The 20,469-nt window shown below is 33.8% G+C and overlaps 1 protein-coding gene across 1 annotated transcript; it reads left to right on the forward strand.

Annotated features, from left to right (window-relative positions):
• Positions 1-2,806: 2,806 nt before the first annotated feature.
• Positions 2,807-20,436, forward strand: LOC110020543. The gene is given in 4 exon segments (XM_020718682.1): positions 2,807-3,238; positions 3,241-3,465; positions 12,136-12,216; positions 19,873-20,436. Coding segments are annotated over 4 exon segments (867 nt in total). The 5' UTR covers positions 2,807-3,093; the 3' UTR covers positions 20,289-20,436.
• The last annotated feature ends 33 nt before the right edge of the window (positions 20,437-20,469 follow it).

A 20,469-nucleotide genomic window follows, 5' to 3' on the forward strand; every position in this document is an offset into this window, starting at 1 on the left:
GCTTCTTTTACCCGAATGACCAAGCATAGATTTCTACTTAAGTGATTGTCTAGTGCGCTTAGGGTTTTAGAGGATGCTCTAACCCAGACGGAGTGTAACTCCTTTACGGAGAATGTTTTCAGCTTTGTAGCTGGACCTATTCTTTTTTTTTCCTGAGGCAACTCTCTCATTTATATGGGGAGCGTGAGTTCCACCTGTTGAGCTCCATCTTGAAGTTCATAGGACTAGAGCTTCCTTCTTATGATCTTCGAGTTACCGAGGTCCTCGTAGACGATGCAATTCACAGATTGCTAATCGAGGATCTCTAGACATGTTGGGTCGACTACCTTCAAGACCAAATAGACTTAGGGTGTCATAGTAGCTTGGGATGACGGGTTCAAGGTATCCTGACCCGACCATCTCTACCTTTTAAGATTACTCTATCCTTCCTGTTGTTGAGCCCTTTTGAGCACTGTTGATCATTTGACTTCGTTGATATCTTCTTGACGGTTCAATTATTGATGAACCGTAGCCCGTTTATGATATGGTGATACACCCTCTGCCCTTATGGCTCAGTGAGCTCTGATGTATATGTATCCCGGATAAGATGATTTTTGTTATTTTGTAGGCTTCGTGTGGTGACAAGCCGCTACCCATCTAAAATGTGAGAGACTCACTTCTGCTCAGTGGCTTGGCGAGAACTTTGAAAGTATCAGGGCATTTCCATACGAAATAACCATCCTTTGATGGACTATTCTCCAGCTTCATTATAATATAAGCGAAACTCCTTTTATTAAGAGTATTTTTGAGTATTCCTCAGGATGAAATCAACCAGAGGGATACGTTACTCTGAGAAACTCAGAACAAAAATATTTTTTTTGGCTCTCTAGTTACGGGTGGCTTATGTGGAGATTCTCTTCGTGGATGTTGTGTTTCAAGGTACTTCGATCCAATCTTATTTGGACGTATACTCTTAACCCATCACACGAAGATTACTCACATATAAGCCTTCTGCCATTTTTTTTATTTGTTTGCCTATTTGTTGTCGTATATCATTCTTATCGAATCCTCTCCTATTCGAATCATTGATATGATTCAAGAGAGAGATTTATTCAAATAGGGAAATTATACAACAACATATATATAAATAAGCTAGTGACTCTAAGTCTTAAAAAGAACCGAGAAAACATAAACATATTCCTGTGGAATTCTACAAACATTCAAATGGATCAAAAAAGTCACGCAAAATGTCATGGGAATTGAAAAAGCGTCAAATTCAAGGATTATAGACTTCTTTTTATATAGACATGGACATAAGGACTATTGTATGACCAATTTACAATAATCACGTAGAAAAACATATAAGAAAATCATGATCGCAACGATCCCCGAATCATAGAGGCACGAACCTCAGAAATTTTGAAGGAACTCACATAAGTCTTTCCATCGTTTTTGCTTTTTGTTTTCTTCTCCTTGCTATATTTTGCTAGAACCTTATGATTTAAAACTTTCTTTAAGATCATGCTAGGCTAGACTAACTAAATTAGTAAACTAGAGATTTTCTTGTGGAAAGAATTATTACACTTTTCTTGTTGGATTGATACACAATACTCAGGACACACTATGTGCCTCACATGAGTTCAGTGGCTAAAGAGCATGGCTGGTACTAAGCACAACATGAAATAACCATGACATTCCTAGAAGATGTCATATGGACTGAGGTAGCATGACTCTCGTGAAAGATAATTTTGCAACAGGTGGCCTTATACGTGAGCCACCTCCTCATGAAGTGTGCAGGAATCTATCCCAGTTCATACAATGACGTATGTTAAAGAGATATTAACAGGTGCAGATGCTCAAAGAGATAACACAAGTAGGGGTGCTCAATGAGACATCCAAACATGTCAAATGCTAGCTAGCATATAAGACAAATACAAAAGACAACATAATACAAAAATGCATACAAGCGTGCACCAATTAAACAAAGTTGGCCAAAAATGTCCAACCAGACCAAAGTGATCGATCGATCAAGTCGGAATGACCACTCACACCAAAGTGATGGGACAATCAGGTCGTGACAGCTGATCAAACATAAGTAATCACACGATTAGATCAAAGCAGCCGATCAGACCCAAATAATCACAGGATTAGACTGGGATGGCTGATCAATGATCGGTCGATTGATCCACGATAGCCAATCACACCATAGTGATCAATTGATTAAGCCGAGATGGTGATCAAACCAATAATGAATGGTCAATGGAGACGAGATGACGATTGAACCAAAAGTGAGTGGTTGATTGAGTCAGGATGACGATCAAACCAAGAGGGATGATTTTGGATGATGATCAAACTGAAAGAGATTGGTCGATCAAGCTAGGATGGCAAGCAAACCAATAATGATAAGTCGATCAAGCCAGAATGAAGATCAAATCAATAGGAATTGATCAATCAAATCGAGATGATGATTGAACCAAAAGTAATTCTTTAATCGAGATGGGATGGAGATTAAACCAATAATGATTGATTGATCAAGTCGGGATTATTTAACCAAAGTGATTGGGCGATTGAGCTGGGATGACAATCAAACCAAAACTGATTGGTTGATAGAGTAGCGATGACAATCGAACCAACATGATAACAAGATCAATATGCAACATGTGAAATGCAACAAATGAGCACACAAGCAATGCAACCCAATTCATTCGTCAGCATGTCGAACTCGTCTAATCGACCTCACATAGGATCTAGGGTTTGTGATGACTAGTCTGCTGGAATGGTTCATCTCTTCATCTTGAACAACTGTTTATTATCTTTACAAATTAATATTGTGCTTATAGCCTCTGTAAGCCAAGATTATCATTTCGGCTTTTCGTTGAGTGCTGGAATCATCAAATCGATCAAAATCTCCGCCGATCTTTCAGCTTTCATCGCTACGCTTCTTGAACGCCGGAGCAATTCCGCGTCGTCTGTCTGAAACCCAAATTTTGCCATTTTCGTCATCCAATGAACTCTAAAATCCCTTCCTAAATCAGTTCCACCACTCGAAAATTAGGGCTCGAACAGTCCTCCCAGTTCAATCACACCTCGAAGCCCAACCGGTATCTTCTCTTGATGGCAATCATCGGCGATGCTCTTCGTCAAGCGTTCATGGCGAAGCACGAGTATGAGAATCTCCGGGAGGAGGAAAAGGCATGGGGTCGCCTGCAGCGGCCATTAGTGTCGGCCCTAGCGGCTTTCATAGTAGTCGCCGTCGTCGTGCCGTTAGCTTGAGTATCGTTTTCCCCGGTGATCCTGCCCGCCGGCCGTTTTGCCGCGACCGTAGAATCCAGGCACTCCGGATGAGCGAGGAGGAAGTCTCCGATCTTTATCCTTCCCACGGCGCCTTCTTTCTGACTGATAAAGAGGCAGCCGAGTTCTATTGGATGGTTATCTTCATCCCCTCAGGACTCGTCTTCTTGGCGTCCTTCATCTACTTGTTGGCGGGTGAGTTTTCGTTTCTATTTTTGTTGTATCTGTGCTGATTATGCATGAATGAATTTACGAAGCTCCTCGTGGTTATGTAATATGCTCACCATTTCTTTTGCTTAATTTAATTTCGACTGGTGTGATGTAAACAGCAACAATGATTGTATACGAATCAACAATAATAGAGGATATTAGCAAGATCATTACTCCTATGTTTGAAATTTCTCACTTTTAATTTCATAAACCAGATGTAAGAATAACACTTCAAATAGAGATTTAGATGTAGATGTAAGAATAACACTTCGAATAGAGATTTAGATGTAGCTTTTCTGGAAATTGGTCCGCATTCCTTTTCCTGTTTTGGATCTTTCAGTTGAAAATTTTTGTTTGTTGGAAGATTCTTCTAAAAACTCTTGTATTCAAGGGAGCAGCCGAGCATTTTCTATTTGGTTTCTTGGCCATCACTTTTTTTCCCCTTTCTTTTCGGGTAAAGGTGAGCCAAAAGTGTATTATGTGTGATTTAAATCCACAACCTCATGTTGGAAAACTAATCTCTCAACCACTATGTACCGGCCAAGTGCTCCAGGCTTGTCTCTTTCTAACTACGCGGTTGATTGTGTTCCAATTGATGTACCTTATACGTCTTATGGTCCCTTCGCGAATTGAAAATCTTGCTTCTAGCAAGGCTTTTAATTCTATAATCTCTAGTGAGTGTTCCTACAATCCTTTAGCATTGAAACTTTGATGTAATAGAACTATCTACATTGCCAAATCTTTGTTCTTTGCTTCTTTTTTCATGGCACCTTGGAAATTTGACTATAGTAAAGTTGCTATTCTTAGGAACAAAATATTAATGGATAAACAAATTTTTGCAATTTCATTAAAGATTTGTTTATACTTTCTCTCCTCAGAGTTTCTTTTCCCTCTCACCTGTAATTCATGGAATGCTAATCATAAAAAAAAAAGAAAAATTATGCTAGAAGGAAAATAATTATCCACTGTACGTGTACGAGGAAGCTTATGGTACTTAAAACTTTTGATTTGTTATTTGATTTTAGCAAAGAACTTTTTTCTCCTTTTCTGGACTAGATTCTCTAATCTTTAACTCGTGCTTTTACTTGAAAGCTTAAACTTGTTGCCTATTGCTAGATTTTATGTGCTTTTATCTTAAAAGTTAATACTTGGATTTTTGTGGTTTACGTTCTAATATCAAGAGGATATTACTTAAAGAAGGTTATCTAGAAAAATTATTAATGTTATTTGTTTACAATAATTCTTATTAATCTAAGAGTTATCGGTGGCTACAATATTAATTATTCAGCTCTAGTAGTATTCTATGAGGATGGAATTCTTGTTCTTTTAATGTTCTATACTTGATTGAGACCTTTTCAATTACTATGCATCTTCTCAAGAAATTGAAAATTTTAAATTTGTTCTCAATGTTGCATATTCCACCATCGAAAAAGTATATTATTATGTCCATTTTTGGAATGAACTCTATAACCTCGTTCTTGATGGCCACCTAAATCGATGACGTTTGATGATTTCAATTATAATTTGTTATTGAATGAATACCTTTTAGCAACTCTAAGCAGCCATCATATTTTTTCGTTTATTTTATCAACATTCCGTTCTTATTGATCCGCCTATGTTAGAGAGATCCAACACGTGGGCAAACAATGGTAAGGGAGAATATTTTTACTAAATTTGATCCTTCCTTCTTTCTCTTATGCGATGCTTTATTTTCTGAAGGCAGACAAAAATTTATCAACAAACCCCGCTCTCATATTTTCCCTATTTTTTTTAACTCTTGTCCCACTCTTATTTCCAAATATGGTTTTTTAGATTTGAAAATATTTGGTTTAATTTAGATGGCTTTAAAGAGTTTTTAATGGAGGAATAGTTTTTCTAATCAAGGCTGTGAGTTGAAGATTGTTGTCTTGAAGCTCAAGCTTACCTTAAGGCAGCTTAAATCTTAAAAAAAAACATTGAAAAAGAACTATTGATAAGCTTAATAAAATTGAAATCATGGCCAAAATATGTTTATTTTCCTCTAATGAACTTGAAGATTATGAAAATAGAAGAAAATGGCTATAATTAACTCTAGAAATGAAATATTAGCTCAAAAGATCTCAACTCAAAAGCTTTCTTAAAGGGGGTAAAAATGTTTCTTTTCAACGTAAAGTTTTTAATGGCAGTAGAAAAATGAATTTCATCAAACAAAAAATCGGGTTGATGGTGATTCCATTATCAATTAAAAAAAGTTGTTTGTTGCCTTTAACCACTAAAAAATAATTATACAAAAGAATCTCCTATCTAGCACTTCATCTATGTTTGTAAGCTTTATTCTTTTGATGATCTTTCCCTTGTTTTTTTATAAAATGGATTCTTCTATTTTTGGACGAGACCAAAGATTTTTTTTTTTGGGTTCTAACAAATATTTTAGCTTAGATGGTTTTTAGATTAAAGTTTTTCAGGAAATTTTAGTCACTTTTCATTTAAATTTGATGAAAATATTGGAAGAAATTTTGTTGAGTAATGCCTATTGCTAATTTGAGTTATTATTATTGTTTGTGTTATGTTGAAAATAGGTTTTGTGATAATCTTTTTAACTTATTAGCCTTCTTAGTGGGATTTTCAGAATGTTCACTTAAATATAGTTTTAAACTTTATCTATTTTGTTTGGTTGTTTAATCTTAAGATCTTTGACTCTTCTTTCAAGAAAATGAAGCATTCAATCATATTTAAAGTCAATTTAGATGTCATTTTTAATACTCTTAAGGGAAGAACCTCCTTAGGCCCCCAACACAAGTGTGCGAAGTTTGAAGCATTTATAATGGAAAACCAAATGAACATTTTTTTTTAAAATTTAATGCAAGAGGATCCTTTCTCTCCTCTTCTTTTGCATCATCATCAGAGATTTCTTTCATAGAATGCTTAGTCTTATTGTCGTTGAAAATTGGTTTGAGAGTAACAATTGCGGCAATTGCAACATGGTTATAATAACATTCTATTTGGAGATGATACATAGCATTTGGCTGTAAATTCTGCTGTCGTGATTTTCTTTCAAAAACATCTCTTTGAAAAAGTTTTCTGTCATAAAATTAACTCCTATCATTTTTCTCTGATTTGTTTTGGTGGTTGTTACGATATAGGCCTTTCTATAACTAAGGCTTTGTGTTGTTCTCTTTAAAGATTTTTTTTTTCCAAATATTCACCTCTTGGCTTTTAAGTATAGTGCAAAAATAAATTTGATATCCTTTTATTGACAACATTTTATGAAAAGGCTTTTTTTTTTGTATAGATGGGAAGTTAGTTTTGATAAATTCAGATATATTTGGCATCAAATTCAGATATATTTGACATCAGTTTTTTTTAGGTCTCTAATTTTGGGTGTTTAATTGGGTCATTAATGAAATCCGTTGCACCAAAGAAGTTGTTTGTGGAAAGATAGCGGAGAAGATAGATGTTTCTTGATCAATTAGAAAAATATTTGCAAAAAAAGAAAATATATGGCTTGGCATTATAGATCTCTGAACTATGGATATTTTTTTATTTAATCAGATTTGAGAAATGTTTCTTCCCTTAATTACATTTGTTGACCACAAATTGTCAAGTTACAGTGCTTCACTTTACTTTTCGGATTAATTGGAACATTCATAATAATGGTGAAAAGTTAATTTTTTGAAAAAATTTTGAATTCATAATGTATTTTTAGCTTATCTTTAGCTTCATATCTGCTGCATAATACTATTTAATAGTTTTTAATTTTCATTAGAAAGTCTGATTGAACAACTCTTTTTTTTGTATTGATGTTCCGTTTCTTACTTGAAATGAGACCGACTAAATTGAAATTAAAGTTTTGAATCTTTGAATTCCGTCTAAAATTGAATGCACGAAGCTCTTTGGAATCTGCAAGAATTTTTGTAGGATAAGATGATCAGATGCAATTTTTTTAACATGTTAATCAGATTCCCCATTAAGCGAATCAATAAAGTTTTCATGCTGCAAGGAACTCCTCTCTCATTTTTGCCTTCTATTTGTATGTTTCATTAACCAAAAATTCCTATAGTACCCTCAATTTGCATCTATGCTTGTAGTTTTATAGTGCCTAAACAGGAAGCGAAGAGGAAATATTTTGGGATTGCTTGAATTATCATTGCAAATAATAACTTGATTTCGTTTGAGTTCAATATTTTCTTTTTTTTTAACTAATTCCATCAAGTAAAGAAGAACTTTATTTCTAGCTCTACAAATTTGGAATAATCCTTATCTTACTAACTAACTTTACAAAGGAAGAAAATTCAGATTTGAATTAAAAGATAACAAACTTACTCAAAACTACGTTCGAAAATCATCCAGCTATCCTTATTGCCATCCATCGGATCAATTTTGTTTCCTCCTAATTTTGGTCCTCAGTAATTAAATCAATGTTCTATCTTTACTTGTAAACTTCTGATGACTTAATTTTTTTGTCAAACACTGTGATTTTAATAATTCAAATAATTCTTTCAATTATATCTTGATTAAAGCCTTCCATTTTAGCTTATTTACTTCTTCAAATGAGAGTTATTTATCTTTTTTTTGCCTCTTGGCCTTGTTTTTTATTTTTTACCTTGTGGCCTTGAGATTTTGATTTTACTGCAGCAGTCATCCTCGTGGACAAGCTGTCGGTCGACAAGTGGGATGACTCTTTCTGTGCTCTTGACCCTTTCTCAAAACCTTCTAGTTTTTCGGTCTTCCTTTTCTCTTGTGAAGGTGGAATGATAGGCCTATCGACTCCTTATTTTCTTCCCTTCTCTTAGAAGCATAAATTCTGTTGTTTTCTATAGAAGACGACATCTCTATCTATGGACTACCTAGGTTTACAAGTTATAAATCTAATGGTACAAATTCACATACTATCCTTGTTTAAAAATTCTAGAGAAAGCTAATTTGAGGGTACATTGTTGAATGCTGACAAACATTACTCTTTTGAACCTAACTCAGAGGGTCAGTATTTGAATTTTGAGTAGTGATTGACATCGATATCCCTGATAAAGCTGAAGAGAAAGTTCATTTCACTATTTAGATTCAAAATGACAACGTCGATGGTAGATTTTATGTTATGGTGGAACAATTTTTCCTTAGGCCATCATAGGTATGCACATGTAACATTAAAGATAATGTTTGATTTGCCTTTGCTTCTCCATCTATCTGAACTAGTTTTGATGTATTCTAGGTAATTTTCTTCTTATCCTCTCATCTTGGCCTCTTTTTAGTTATGAATTATAAGTGTATTCAAACTTCTGATTGGGTTTTTATGTAGTTATGATACAATGGTCTGCTGTTTTGCCCATTTATAATTGAAATTTCAGTCGTATCCTTCTTGACAATTGTAAGCTAGGTTTTTTTGAAAAATGGAAATATCCTCTTGTTTTTAATATTTTGATTGTTTTATCTTTTGTGCTAGCTTCATAGATGTCAGAATTTTAAAAGAACTTCCTTTTTGGGAGAAGGCTTTCATAAAGCCTTACAACATATAGAGAATATTCTATAGCAATTGATTACCTTATAAATTATGCTTTATTTTTATACATTCTTTTTGCTATCCTGTTCCAAAATTTGTCACTAAACTGCTTTTCTTCTCTATGTCCAATGAGATAGAATTAAGCTTCTAACAACCTTTTAAGCTCTAATCATGTTAAAGTAAATTGAACATAGTTTTAAAATTTTTTACTTTTACCATACTAAATCATGTGAGGGCAATTTTACATGAGCAAATGCAATTTTCTTTGTATCTATTTAATCTTCAACCATGAAATTTGTTTCAGTAACTTCAAACAAATTAACTTTTACCTTAATGTTAATTATTCCATTACAGCGCGATCATAAAAGGCAAATCTACCTTTGCTTCTACCTTGAAGGGAACATCTTCTTCTCTTTTTTACTAATTCTTCTCAACATATCTCTTTATTGATGGATTCTCCTAAGTTATTGTCTTCGGTGTTTATGACTCCTTCGATTTGGATAGTTGGCGGTGCAACCTTGGCAATAAGAGCTTTAAAGGTAGCCATTCTTATGGCCATATATTCCACTATTGTGACCATCTAATCAGCTATTTACTTCACTGACTCCTCTTTTAGATTTAGGAGAGCGTCAATTCTATGCGAGCTCTCCTCATAGTAGTAGTACTCAGTCTTCATAGAAGTGCCAAGAGTATCCTACCCCATTCATAATTCACTACTTTTTTTCCCATGGGTTGGAGCTAAGGCTCTGAAACTGAATTATGATATGGAACTAGATTTGTGTTAGTCTGTTGGAATCAGTAGGAATTTGTTTAGTTCAAGTTTGATTTGACACAATCCTTTCATCTTGATTGCAAGAGTTTCCTGTTAGGGAATACGTTGATTTTTCTTGCTATGGTGTTCGCATTTACAAAGTAACCACATGGCTGCTGCAGTTTATGTTGGGAGGACTGGAGAGGAACTATTTTGGGAGATTTACAATTATTTTCTAGTGTATGAAATAGGTATTTTATAAGAAAGAAAACAAGGAAGTAATTTAAATTTGACATTATTTTGTCTTAAAAATATTCTGTCAAATAGTGAACAAACATTACCCGTAACTCCATCATTTTCGGGCAACTTTATATTTCTTTAACTGATCGCACAAAAAAAATTATTTTTTTTTCAAAAAAAAAAAAAAAAATCCAGAATTGCCATTTTTTTTGACATACTTATCATCATTAATGGTCTAAATTTTCTTTTAATCTTGATCATCAGGCGTTCGATCAATTGATCTCTTTTTATGTGTGGGATGCTGATGGTTTGATCTTCTCACCAACATTGTGGTCTAAAAATTCTTTCAATAAGATCCTCTTAAATCTGAAGTGGATGCACTCTTCCAGTGTCCTTTACTCTATCAGTCTTTCTTTTATTTTTTTATGCATGAATGAATTCTTATAACTTCTTATAAATGTATATTCAAGCCGTTGTTCCCTTAAAATGAGCTTTCTTTGGATGAACTATTTTTCTAGAAAAGATTTCAATCAAAAAGTCTTTTTCATAGTTGGTCTTTTGTAACTCTCTTTTGGAGGATGATAAACATTCGTTTTTCAAGCATTGCTTTGCATGTGATTTCCCTTGCTCCCTTTGGAGTTTTAAATGCTATTTTAACTTTTGATTCTTCATTTTCATCCTAGTAGGATCAAGTAAGTGCGAAAGATATCTAGGATTTTTTTTCTAATTTTTGCTCCTTGGATTATCTGGAGAGAAAGAAACAACATTTGCTTTTGAACTACTACCAAGGATGATAAATTAGTCTTCTTCAGCATGTTATTTCAAGCTTATTTTTGGTGGATTCCAATCATTGAAATAGGATGGAAGGATTTTCAATGAAGGGAAGGATTTTAAATATTCCAGTCAAACCACTAGAACTTCCTAGAGCATCAGTTTGATATTCTAATTTCTATGTTGTGTTCCTTTGTTTTATTTACTTCTTTCATTCTGTAATTCTGTTATTGTCTTATTCTCCAGCATTTGGATAATAAAAAAATTTTATTACTACAAATATTTATTTATGTCATAAAATACATTTTGTTTGCTGGTCCCGGAAATTGCTGGTGAGTACAGTGATATAGGCACTATATTCCCTAGTTTTCATTACTTATAGTTATTAAATCACAATTTAAGAAGATTTAGGAGCATTAGACAAACCTCTGCTGTAGGACCTAATTTATTCTTATCCAAATTCATGAATTCATATTTCATAAGCAATCACCTTTCAGTACTAGTGATTCTAGGTACAACTGTTAGTGTTTTTTTTAGTTACATACTAATTACTAATTTACTGTTAAATAAGGTGTCTTGGGTATTGTTTTTAAACGCCACAAAATGTTTACTGTTTCCTATTGTGGGCGGTGCTGGAATATTTTTTTGGAAGATTTACATGCATATCACTCAATTTTTATGGATATACATATCTAACACCTTAAATTAAATTTTTACAAATATGCTACTTTTCCTATGCATGAGAAACTGCATTTCACTTTTAAAAAGTTAAAATAGTGTTATTTTTGGTGTGATGCAAAACACTTTGGGTGGTTTAAATGTAAAATTCAAAGTTTAGGTGTTAGAAATGTATATACATAAGAATTGGGTGGTAATATGTAAATGCCTCTATTTTCATTTCATTTTTTAAAATATTTGCATCTTGATAACCTAGCTCTCCAACTTTTCAACACTCCTTTTTTTTCTCAAGCATGTTCAGGCACGTGTTCACACTATGGATTTGATTGATACATCATATGCTTTAAAGGGATTTCTCCCAGCTTCTGCTACCTTATGGGGTATTATATTTTTAAAATGTTGAAAGGTGAGAAGAGAACTAATGGAAGAGGCTTTCACAAAAGATTCAAAAAGGGTATAGACTAGGCGGCAACCATTCTGGCAATGTCCACTTTACAACAGGACTTGTAATGGAAGAGGCTTTCACAAAAACCATTCTGGCAATGTCCACTTTACAACAGGACTTGTTTTCTGGTTAAGTTTCTGATTTATATGGCCATAGACTGCTTTTTCCTTGTTAATGCATCTAATTTCTCCATTATAATTACTTAAATGCAATGCAAAATTTTCTTTTGATAAGACTTTGCGCTTGTTCTGCAATAGTTCTCTTATTATTTGTTTAAGTTATATGATGTTTCAGGAATGGCTGTTGCTTATGCTGCTCCTACCAGACACATTTTCCTCAAGGTTGTGGAAAATAATTATTGTGCCTCAAAAAGAGGTATGACTTCAGTTTTTGGGAAATTTACATACCTAACACACAATTCTTATGAATTTACATTTCGTTCACCTAAACTTTCATATTTACATACATAGAACTTCAGTGCTTTAAACTTTATACATGAAAAGTTCTATTTCACTTTTAAAAGGTGTTAATAATGTTTTTTCTATGTGATATTAAAGATTTGTGTGCTATGTGCGTAAATATGAAACTTTAGGTGTTAGATATGTAAATGCATTATAATTGTGTGCTATGTAAGTAAATGCCTCTAGTTTTTTAATATTTAGTTGTGATGGAGATGGGTGGATGAAAATTTTGCATACACAAGTTAGATCAAGAGACTGTTCAATTGGTTGTACAAATAATTTATTCATTTGATATTAATGTTTAATGGTCATGATACAATCTCTGGATCCCTATTTATAGAAATAGGGGCACAGAGCCAAGGTCGGAAACTTCAAATATAATCACAGGGTTATTTGGACACTTTTTTTTTATTTGATTCGATATCAAATTGATCTACATCCATGCATAAGCATACCTTTGTTCAGGATTTCCTTTGCTCATCAAGCTAGATGAGAAATTGTTATACCATTTTTTGCTTTGTCATTAAAACCACAACCCAAGCTTTCCAGCCAAAGCTTCTTCAAGTCTTTCAAGGCTTGCTAAGGTACATGATAAACCTTTCTAAGTCTTCCAATTTGTTTCTGGTGAACGAAGGCAGCAGTAAAAATAAAGGATAGCACAATCTTTACTACTGTATAACATACAATATAAAACAATATAATAGAATTCTTGAGATTGAAGTCGATCTCTGAATGGAGAGATCCGAAGAAAACTTGTTGGATGAACTTTGAGTTTTCTTGATTTATATTATCTTTGAGAAATCTTTGATTTACAATTCCATGATATGTTTCTGCTCATTTTAAATGGCATTTATAAGTTTATGAACGGTGGAGAAATCAACCAAAAAAAACATTGAACGGTGGAGAAATCAACCATAAAAAACATTAACATCTCTTTCAAAAATCTCCCTAAGACGCCACGAAATGGCAATGTTTATTAATCTTTGCAGTTGAATTTCTGTTGCGACAATGCCTCACTGTGCTAGGCTCTGCGTGCCTCTGCTAGTGGGTATGAGAGTGGAATGAAAATTGTCATTATACTAAAAATTAATTAATTTATATATAAATATAAGATTTTACGTATTAGATTGCATATGAATAACTTATTAACTTCAAGCCTAAATTCATTATACGTAACTTAATTACTTAATTAACTCATAAGTAACCTAATTAAAAAATAAATATCTACTGTATCGAAATTGTTAGGAAATGTTGGATAAGTTGATAAAATATTAAGTTGTCAAGATTATAAATATGAATAATTTATGCATACAATTACAAATGATGTAGTTGATTAATTAATTTTCACATAGTTAATAAATTAAAAGAAATCAAATAATTAGATAATCAGTATAAAAAAAAATTAAAAACTGAAATAAATTTATGATATCTAAAATGTATTTAGAATAAGTATAACTAAAATAAATTCATTTTATTTTTGTTTTTATCACCTCTGAATTTTTGTTAAATTTTACTGTCAATTTAGGTTTAAGAACCTAAATCTTTGATCAACATAGTACATCTTTGGGCTTGTTTTTTGCACATGAGCTTATCTCTAAGTTGTGAGTGCACCAAAACTTGTCCTATGAAACAGGCAAACATCACACTGATTTAGTTAATCAAATTATGGATACCATCATTGACGTTGGGCGTCTCGTGCCCCAAACGTGACAGAAGTCGCAGATGCGACAAAAGTCACGAGTGCAACAAAAGTTTCGGCAAAACCGGTTCGGTCCAGGCCTTGGGAGGGATCGACCAGTCCTTTCAAACATGGAGTTTTCTCCTACTTGGAGCATGGGTCCGCTCCTCTTTACTCTTGTTTTATATATTATATATATGCTTTTTGTTGAGTTTAAGGGAGCTTTTTCGTGTTTCTGTTCAGGACAGCCGTTAGCGTCCTCTTTCTCCCTTCTAAGGCTGTATCCAAAGGCAGGTAGTGCTCCGGCTTTAGCTCATTCACGTGGGATTATTTATCTCCGACCTTTTCATCCTTTGCATTCTTCCGCTCACTGCTACCACCACCTTTCCGCTGCCGGAACCACTGGACAGCACTCCGGCTGTTTTCCTGCAACTCCTTCCACCGTCCACCTCCTGCTTCTGTCCCTTCCGGTCACTGATACTCCGGCTGTTTTCCTGCAACTCCTTCCACCATCCACCTCCTGCTTCCGTCCCTTCCGGTCACTGATTCTCACTGCCTGCATCTTGAAAACAGAAAATCTGCTGTTCAACCATCATTTCGGCTTCTGTCGTTTGGACCGCAGCATATCCTGCTTTCCCTGCAGTCCTTGCTTGCTGCTCCCACGCCGGACAGCACTTGTCTTGCTGTTCTGCAGTCCACAGCCCTTTCCCTTCAACTGTCCCTTGCTGTCCCCGCCCTCTGCTTCTCTATCAATGCAATTCCAGCCGCTCTTGCTGTCCCAAGAACCCACAACCCATTTCAGCCACCTACCTCCTTTCCCCGACACATAGCCAACTTCCACCACCCATAGATTGAGCCCTAGTATGAGTTTGTGTCATTTTTGTTGTAATTTTTATTTTCAAGTGTGTGTGTTTGTAATCGCCTTTTTGCTTTCACAAATAATATTTGTTTTTTCTATTGCAATTTGGGTTAATTCCGGTATCAATCATCATATGAGACATATAAGCCCATGCAGTCAACACAGTATGGCAACTCAAAAGATATTTTGAGTCAACTCAATACATGTGTGAATACAGACACAAAGATACATACATATATAAATACATACATGCACATATGCATATACATATATAGGGAAATAGATAGCTAGAAGAGCGTGAGCTGGCGGGCAGAACGCACCTATAAAATGATGGTTGTAATTAGTCATCATACCTTTGAACTTAAAATATCATCCTAGTAGATGCTATTCGTAATTTTGAACACCATAAACCACTCAAAAATAAGATTTTGCTTTTCGCACACAAGGAGAACATAATCACAATGAACTCGCAAGAGATCACTGAGCTTTAATATGATCAGGCAAGCCATTGATGACTGTGGTTAGGCTCAATGAGGTCTACCCAGGCTTTTGATTTAACGTTTCAGAGCTCTCGCTCTCGCAATGTTTACGAAGCTTTGTGTGGCCTCCATCAATTTTTCTATCTCTCCAGAATTTTAGTACTAGTTTAAATGTGATGCCACCAATCTCTGGCAACCCCCCACAATTTTGGTGTTCCCCCAACTGCAACTTCAATTATAAGAAAACCGTGTAATTGTAAAACTATAATGGAGGATGACATCTATTGAAATAAAGAAAAGAAAAGGGTGGTTTAAAATTTATCATCCGAACCTTGCCAAATCAAACAAATAGATTGAATTTCAATTTCATCATTTTTAACTATAGGCCATTTCTATTAATAAGGATTTCAATGTTCACCTAAACAAATAAGCCTTTAGTCAAAAATAATGTATTTTTTTTAATGTGGTAGTTCTACCCTTAGAGTTTGTTGGTGCTGAAACTAATATCAGCGTGAAATCAAATTTAGTTTTATTGATCTCATTTTTATCATCTATTTTATTCACGAGTTTCCATCATAGCACATATTACTAGTATTTACGCTCCATTTGGATATTGTTTTGTGTTATGATAGCCCTGCATGTAAAATTAAATATTCTTCCATTTCTTATAGCAATTGCTCACTATTTTTATTTTCTTTTATTATTGTTTACACTGTTCTATGAAATACCGTATTGTTTTCCTCATCTAGCATGACTATCCATCCTATGTCCCAAAACAACCATAATCCCTTCATAACCAATAGCTATTACTTGCTCATGTTTTAACGTAAAATATTTCATGTTGAATTTACTACATTCGCTTTATAAAGAATGAAATGTTATCCCCTTAAATCATTAGTTTGGTTTCACTGAATCATATATTGTTGTGGAATAAAGTATAAATTTCCTATTCACATTTTATCTCATATTCCTCTCATAAAATAAATTAAAATTGTTGTATTCAGCATGATCAACAAATGAAATTACACTTTATTTCTTCTTAAATGATCTAGGAGTGTCGAGAAAATTTGGCAGTTTAACTTTTGAAGGACAGAATTGTAAACCAAGAAAAAGGGTGACGAAATTGTAATTTATTGTCAAAAATAATAAAAGGTGGTTAAATTTGGATGAAGAGAGGTTTATGTTAAGTGAATAAAAGAAACTATCATGAAATTAATTTAGAAAATTCTCCTCATTTTAAGTAGGCAATCAGCTCCAATTGAAAGGTCTAGGAGAATATTTCTTTAATTAAAGCTATGGTTTACTTCAATTCTTGTTTTAAATATTAAGATAAGGGTGCCTTATCCATTAAATTAAATTAGTTTTAAAGCTATCCATAATTCGAATGCTTAAAACAATTAATTAAATTGCTTGCCCACACTCTCTACTCTCTATTGATTAGGAGAATCAACTGAATCCCTTTAACTCTTCATAGAAACCCTACTGACTTAGATAATTCCCATCAGCTTCATAAGCCATTCATACCTGATTCTAGATTATATTTTAGCATTAGAGCACTAGATCCAACCAGCACAATTTCATAATGGCTTATGTTAGATTAAAGCAATGTCTAGGGCTTTTATGGAGACGAACTCATGCATTGGACAGGAGCCATGAATCGATGCAGATTAGTATCAATATTTCCAGGATATTTAAAAAGGCCATGCTTGACATCTTTTAATCAACAGACAAAAGAAATATCATACAACAATATTTCTTATCCAAACCAAGAGGATGAATGAGTAATGACTTGACCCTAGGTATCATATAACAGTTGCTATGTACGCAAGTCCGTACATGATATTTGGCGAGTTTGATGGATTTAACGAAGGCATGTTATTTTTATGCAGTTACTTAAAAGGAGGAAGAAAAGCTAAACTCTTTCTTTATTATTTCTTTAATATAGGTGCAATCCATTGCTTGGGTTTGTGCTTCGACTTTTGCCTCAATCAGTGTTGACCAAGTTATGATAAATCAAAATATGCCAACCTTGCTAGAAGATTGAGCATTATGTAAATACGTTTTGCCAAAATAAATTATGTGGGGATGGATTATATTAACAAGAATGATCATTTTGTGGTAGATGAGCAATGCAAGCGTTATGGTTTGGATAAGAAATGTTTTTGTTAATTAAGATAAACATTGTAAAATGTATCTTATTTCTTGGTTATCACTGTTCTAAGATTGATTGTATTATGAGAGCAATGGAAAAGGGTGTTGTAATCCAAAAGGTTCTCAAGAAGAGATGCAAGACTAAATTTGGAAGGAAAATTTGCAATTAAAAAAGGGGCTAAATTGCATAGTTGCATTTTAAGTTTCAAAAATTGGAAAGATGACCAAATTAAGATGGGGGGAGTTTTATCTAGATGGAATTAAGTAAACTATCCTAAATTCACTCTATAAAATCTTCCCTTATTATAAGTAGTGAACAGGCTTTTAAGAAGAAATCTTGGGGAATATTCTCTTCTTTTAAAATATGATTATCATTATTTTCATGTTTAAGCATTGAGATGAGTGTGTTTCTTATCCGTTAGCTTAAATTTGTATTAAGGCAGGCTATTTGTATTTTTAATGGATATTGGAAGTTTAGGATAAGGATTCTTAAAATAATGTGTTTAGTTGAAATTAAGGATAGACATAAATTCATCTCTATTTTATTATAAATAGGAGGCTTTAGGACCTACATATAAAGCTTAAAGTAATTGAATATTTTTCTCAACAACTCCTTCCTACAAAGTCTAGATTAAGGCCTACTAGAGCTTCTCTCTCCTCAACACTTGTCTTGGTTTAATTATCAGGGTGTCCCTCTTTTCTCTCTCGAAGATAAGGAGAAAAAAATTTATCCCCTCAATTTCTTTGTAGGAACCCTATCTCTTTGTTGTAGATGACTTCTACTGTTGACATAAAACTTTTGCAACCGGCTTGTAAGTCATTAAGAAAGTATTGTGAAAATCCATTCTAATTTTTTTTCCAGCTTTAAATTTAACTCTAGGAGCATATCATTTAAATGAATAAGTGATTAATATCTATTATTTTGATTTACTCTTCCGGCATTTGAGCTCATACATGCTGAGTTTCTTATAGGCCAATCACAAAGTTAAATCAATTTAAAAAGGAATCAAGTATTATTAGTTTCATGACTTTATAGTACTTATTATTTTGTGCTAAATATTGCTTTATTTTTTCCTGTATTAAATATAAAAAATATAAAGATAATCTCATTTTTATTTTGAAGTTTGTTTTCCTTTATATATAGGGAGGCTTGCGCCGACGATGAATTATTAATGATGCCAATTATGGTTGTTCTTTTAATTTAAGTTGCCTACTAGAATTATTCCATGTTATATACTTGATGGTGATATTTAACAAAGAATGTGTACGATTCCTCTATATTTTTGATTGATGGTTGTTCTTTATAACTATCATTATAATACTTTTCATGAGAAATATAAGGCTTGTGACGAGTACTTAAAAATGAATGTGATTGTAGGTATTATGGTCTGAAATATAAAGATTGTGATATCTGATGCCTCTTATCATAGCAATGTTTTTTATTCAGATCATGCTGGAAATCACACACTTATATGAATTATAGGATTAGTGATTTTTATTATGGTTATAATAATAATTTATATCCAAAATTATTATATTTCTATAAACTTATAGTTTTATGAAGGAGAATAATGTGGAATTTGACTGAGGTGGAGAAGGGTTACCATGGATTGGGCATTGTAGAAGGAATTTTGAAAGCATTGATATATGGAGAAACTGTAACTTTGTGTCGTTAGATTCAAGAGATCAGCATAGAAGTTATAGAGGATCAAATGAAGGGTACATAGAATTGGAAATCATGTATTTTTGACAAAAAATGTGAATGATAAACTGAAAGTACTAAAAAGGGTAAGAGATTAGGACTTAGTGAACTTGATTAGGTATAGAATGTAATGCTCAGATTTTAGCAATTACAGGTACAATTTGATAATTTTAGAACATACCCTAAATTTAGCATTCCTTGAAATTCAACCAAAGCACTTTTATAAAATTGTACACTTCGAATCTATCAATTTGCCATGTAGCACTATAAATGAATTTTTGAACAAATTAGAAGATATAAAATTATGAAGTTATAAGTTTAGTTAAATTTAATTAATCCTAATCTTCTACCCTTAATCCCGTCATTGTTCCCAGCCGACCTATTTCACGATTCTTAGCCATTGGATGTTTTACGAAGGGTTGGGATTAATCATGAGGGTGAATGAATTCATAGGAAGCATCGCGATCCCCAGTTTCACCTCTGGATTCCTTCTGCAGCGAGATGCTCCACTCGGTTCCAGTAGCACGGCATGAACTGGGCGAGCACGGCTTATTTCCCTTTATGTTTATGACACCATGATCTTATAAGTATAAATATCAAACTTTAGGGGTTAGATCTGTAAATATATGCACGTAAATTTCCCTTTGTGTTTTCACATCAAGTAATATGCATCCTTCATATATTTGGTCTTTATGTTGCAGGTGGTGTCCGCTGCTTATTTATTCTCAATGTTGTATTTGCTGCAATATTTGGTCTTCTATCCCTATTTCTTGGCTCCAGTCTTCTCACTCTGGGAAGTAGCTGCTCCATTCCTCTCTTCTGGTGCTACGAGATATCTGCCTGGGGCCTAGTAATATTATACAGCGGCACTGCCTTCTTTCTCAAGAGAAAAGCCGCCGCCGTCCTTGACGAGGGTAACTATGGTGGTCGAAACCTTGGCTTGGAAATGCTCGAATCCTCGATAGAAGTCACCCCTGATGTCCAGAGGCGAGTTAACGAAGGTTTTAAGACATGGATGGGTTCGTCCCTGCTCTCGTCCGACGAAGAAGATGATGAGACTGATTACAGTACTTTGGAGGCTGCTCATCCTATTGTCATCAGTTCTAGCAGACAATGAGGGTGATTGAGGAACCTTAATTGAAATTTGTACATTGCCAACTCTTCTGCTTGCTATTCTTTTAGTGCTCCTCTTTGGTGCAAACCGCTAACTAAGCCGGGGAAAAATGAAAAGGAGCTCGTCGGCTGGATCTTCTGCTACGACAGGCTGAGTGTAAAAATTATTATATATATATATATAT

This window comes from Phalaenopsis equestris, unplaced genomic scaffold (genome assembly GCF_001263595.1).
Source record: "Phalaenopsis equestris unplaced genomic scaffold, ASM126359v1 Scaffold000099, whole genome shotgun sequence".
Lineage (NCBI taxonomy): Eukaryota > Viridiplantae > Streptophyta > Magnoliopsida > Asparagales > Orchidaceae > Phalaenopsis > Phalaenopsis equestris.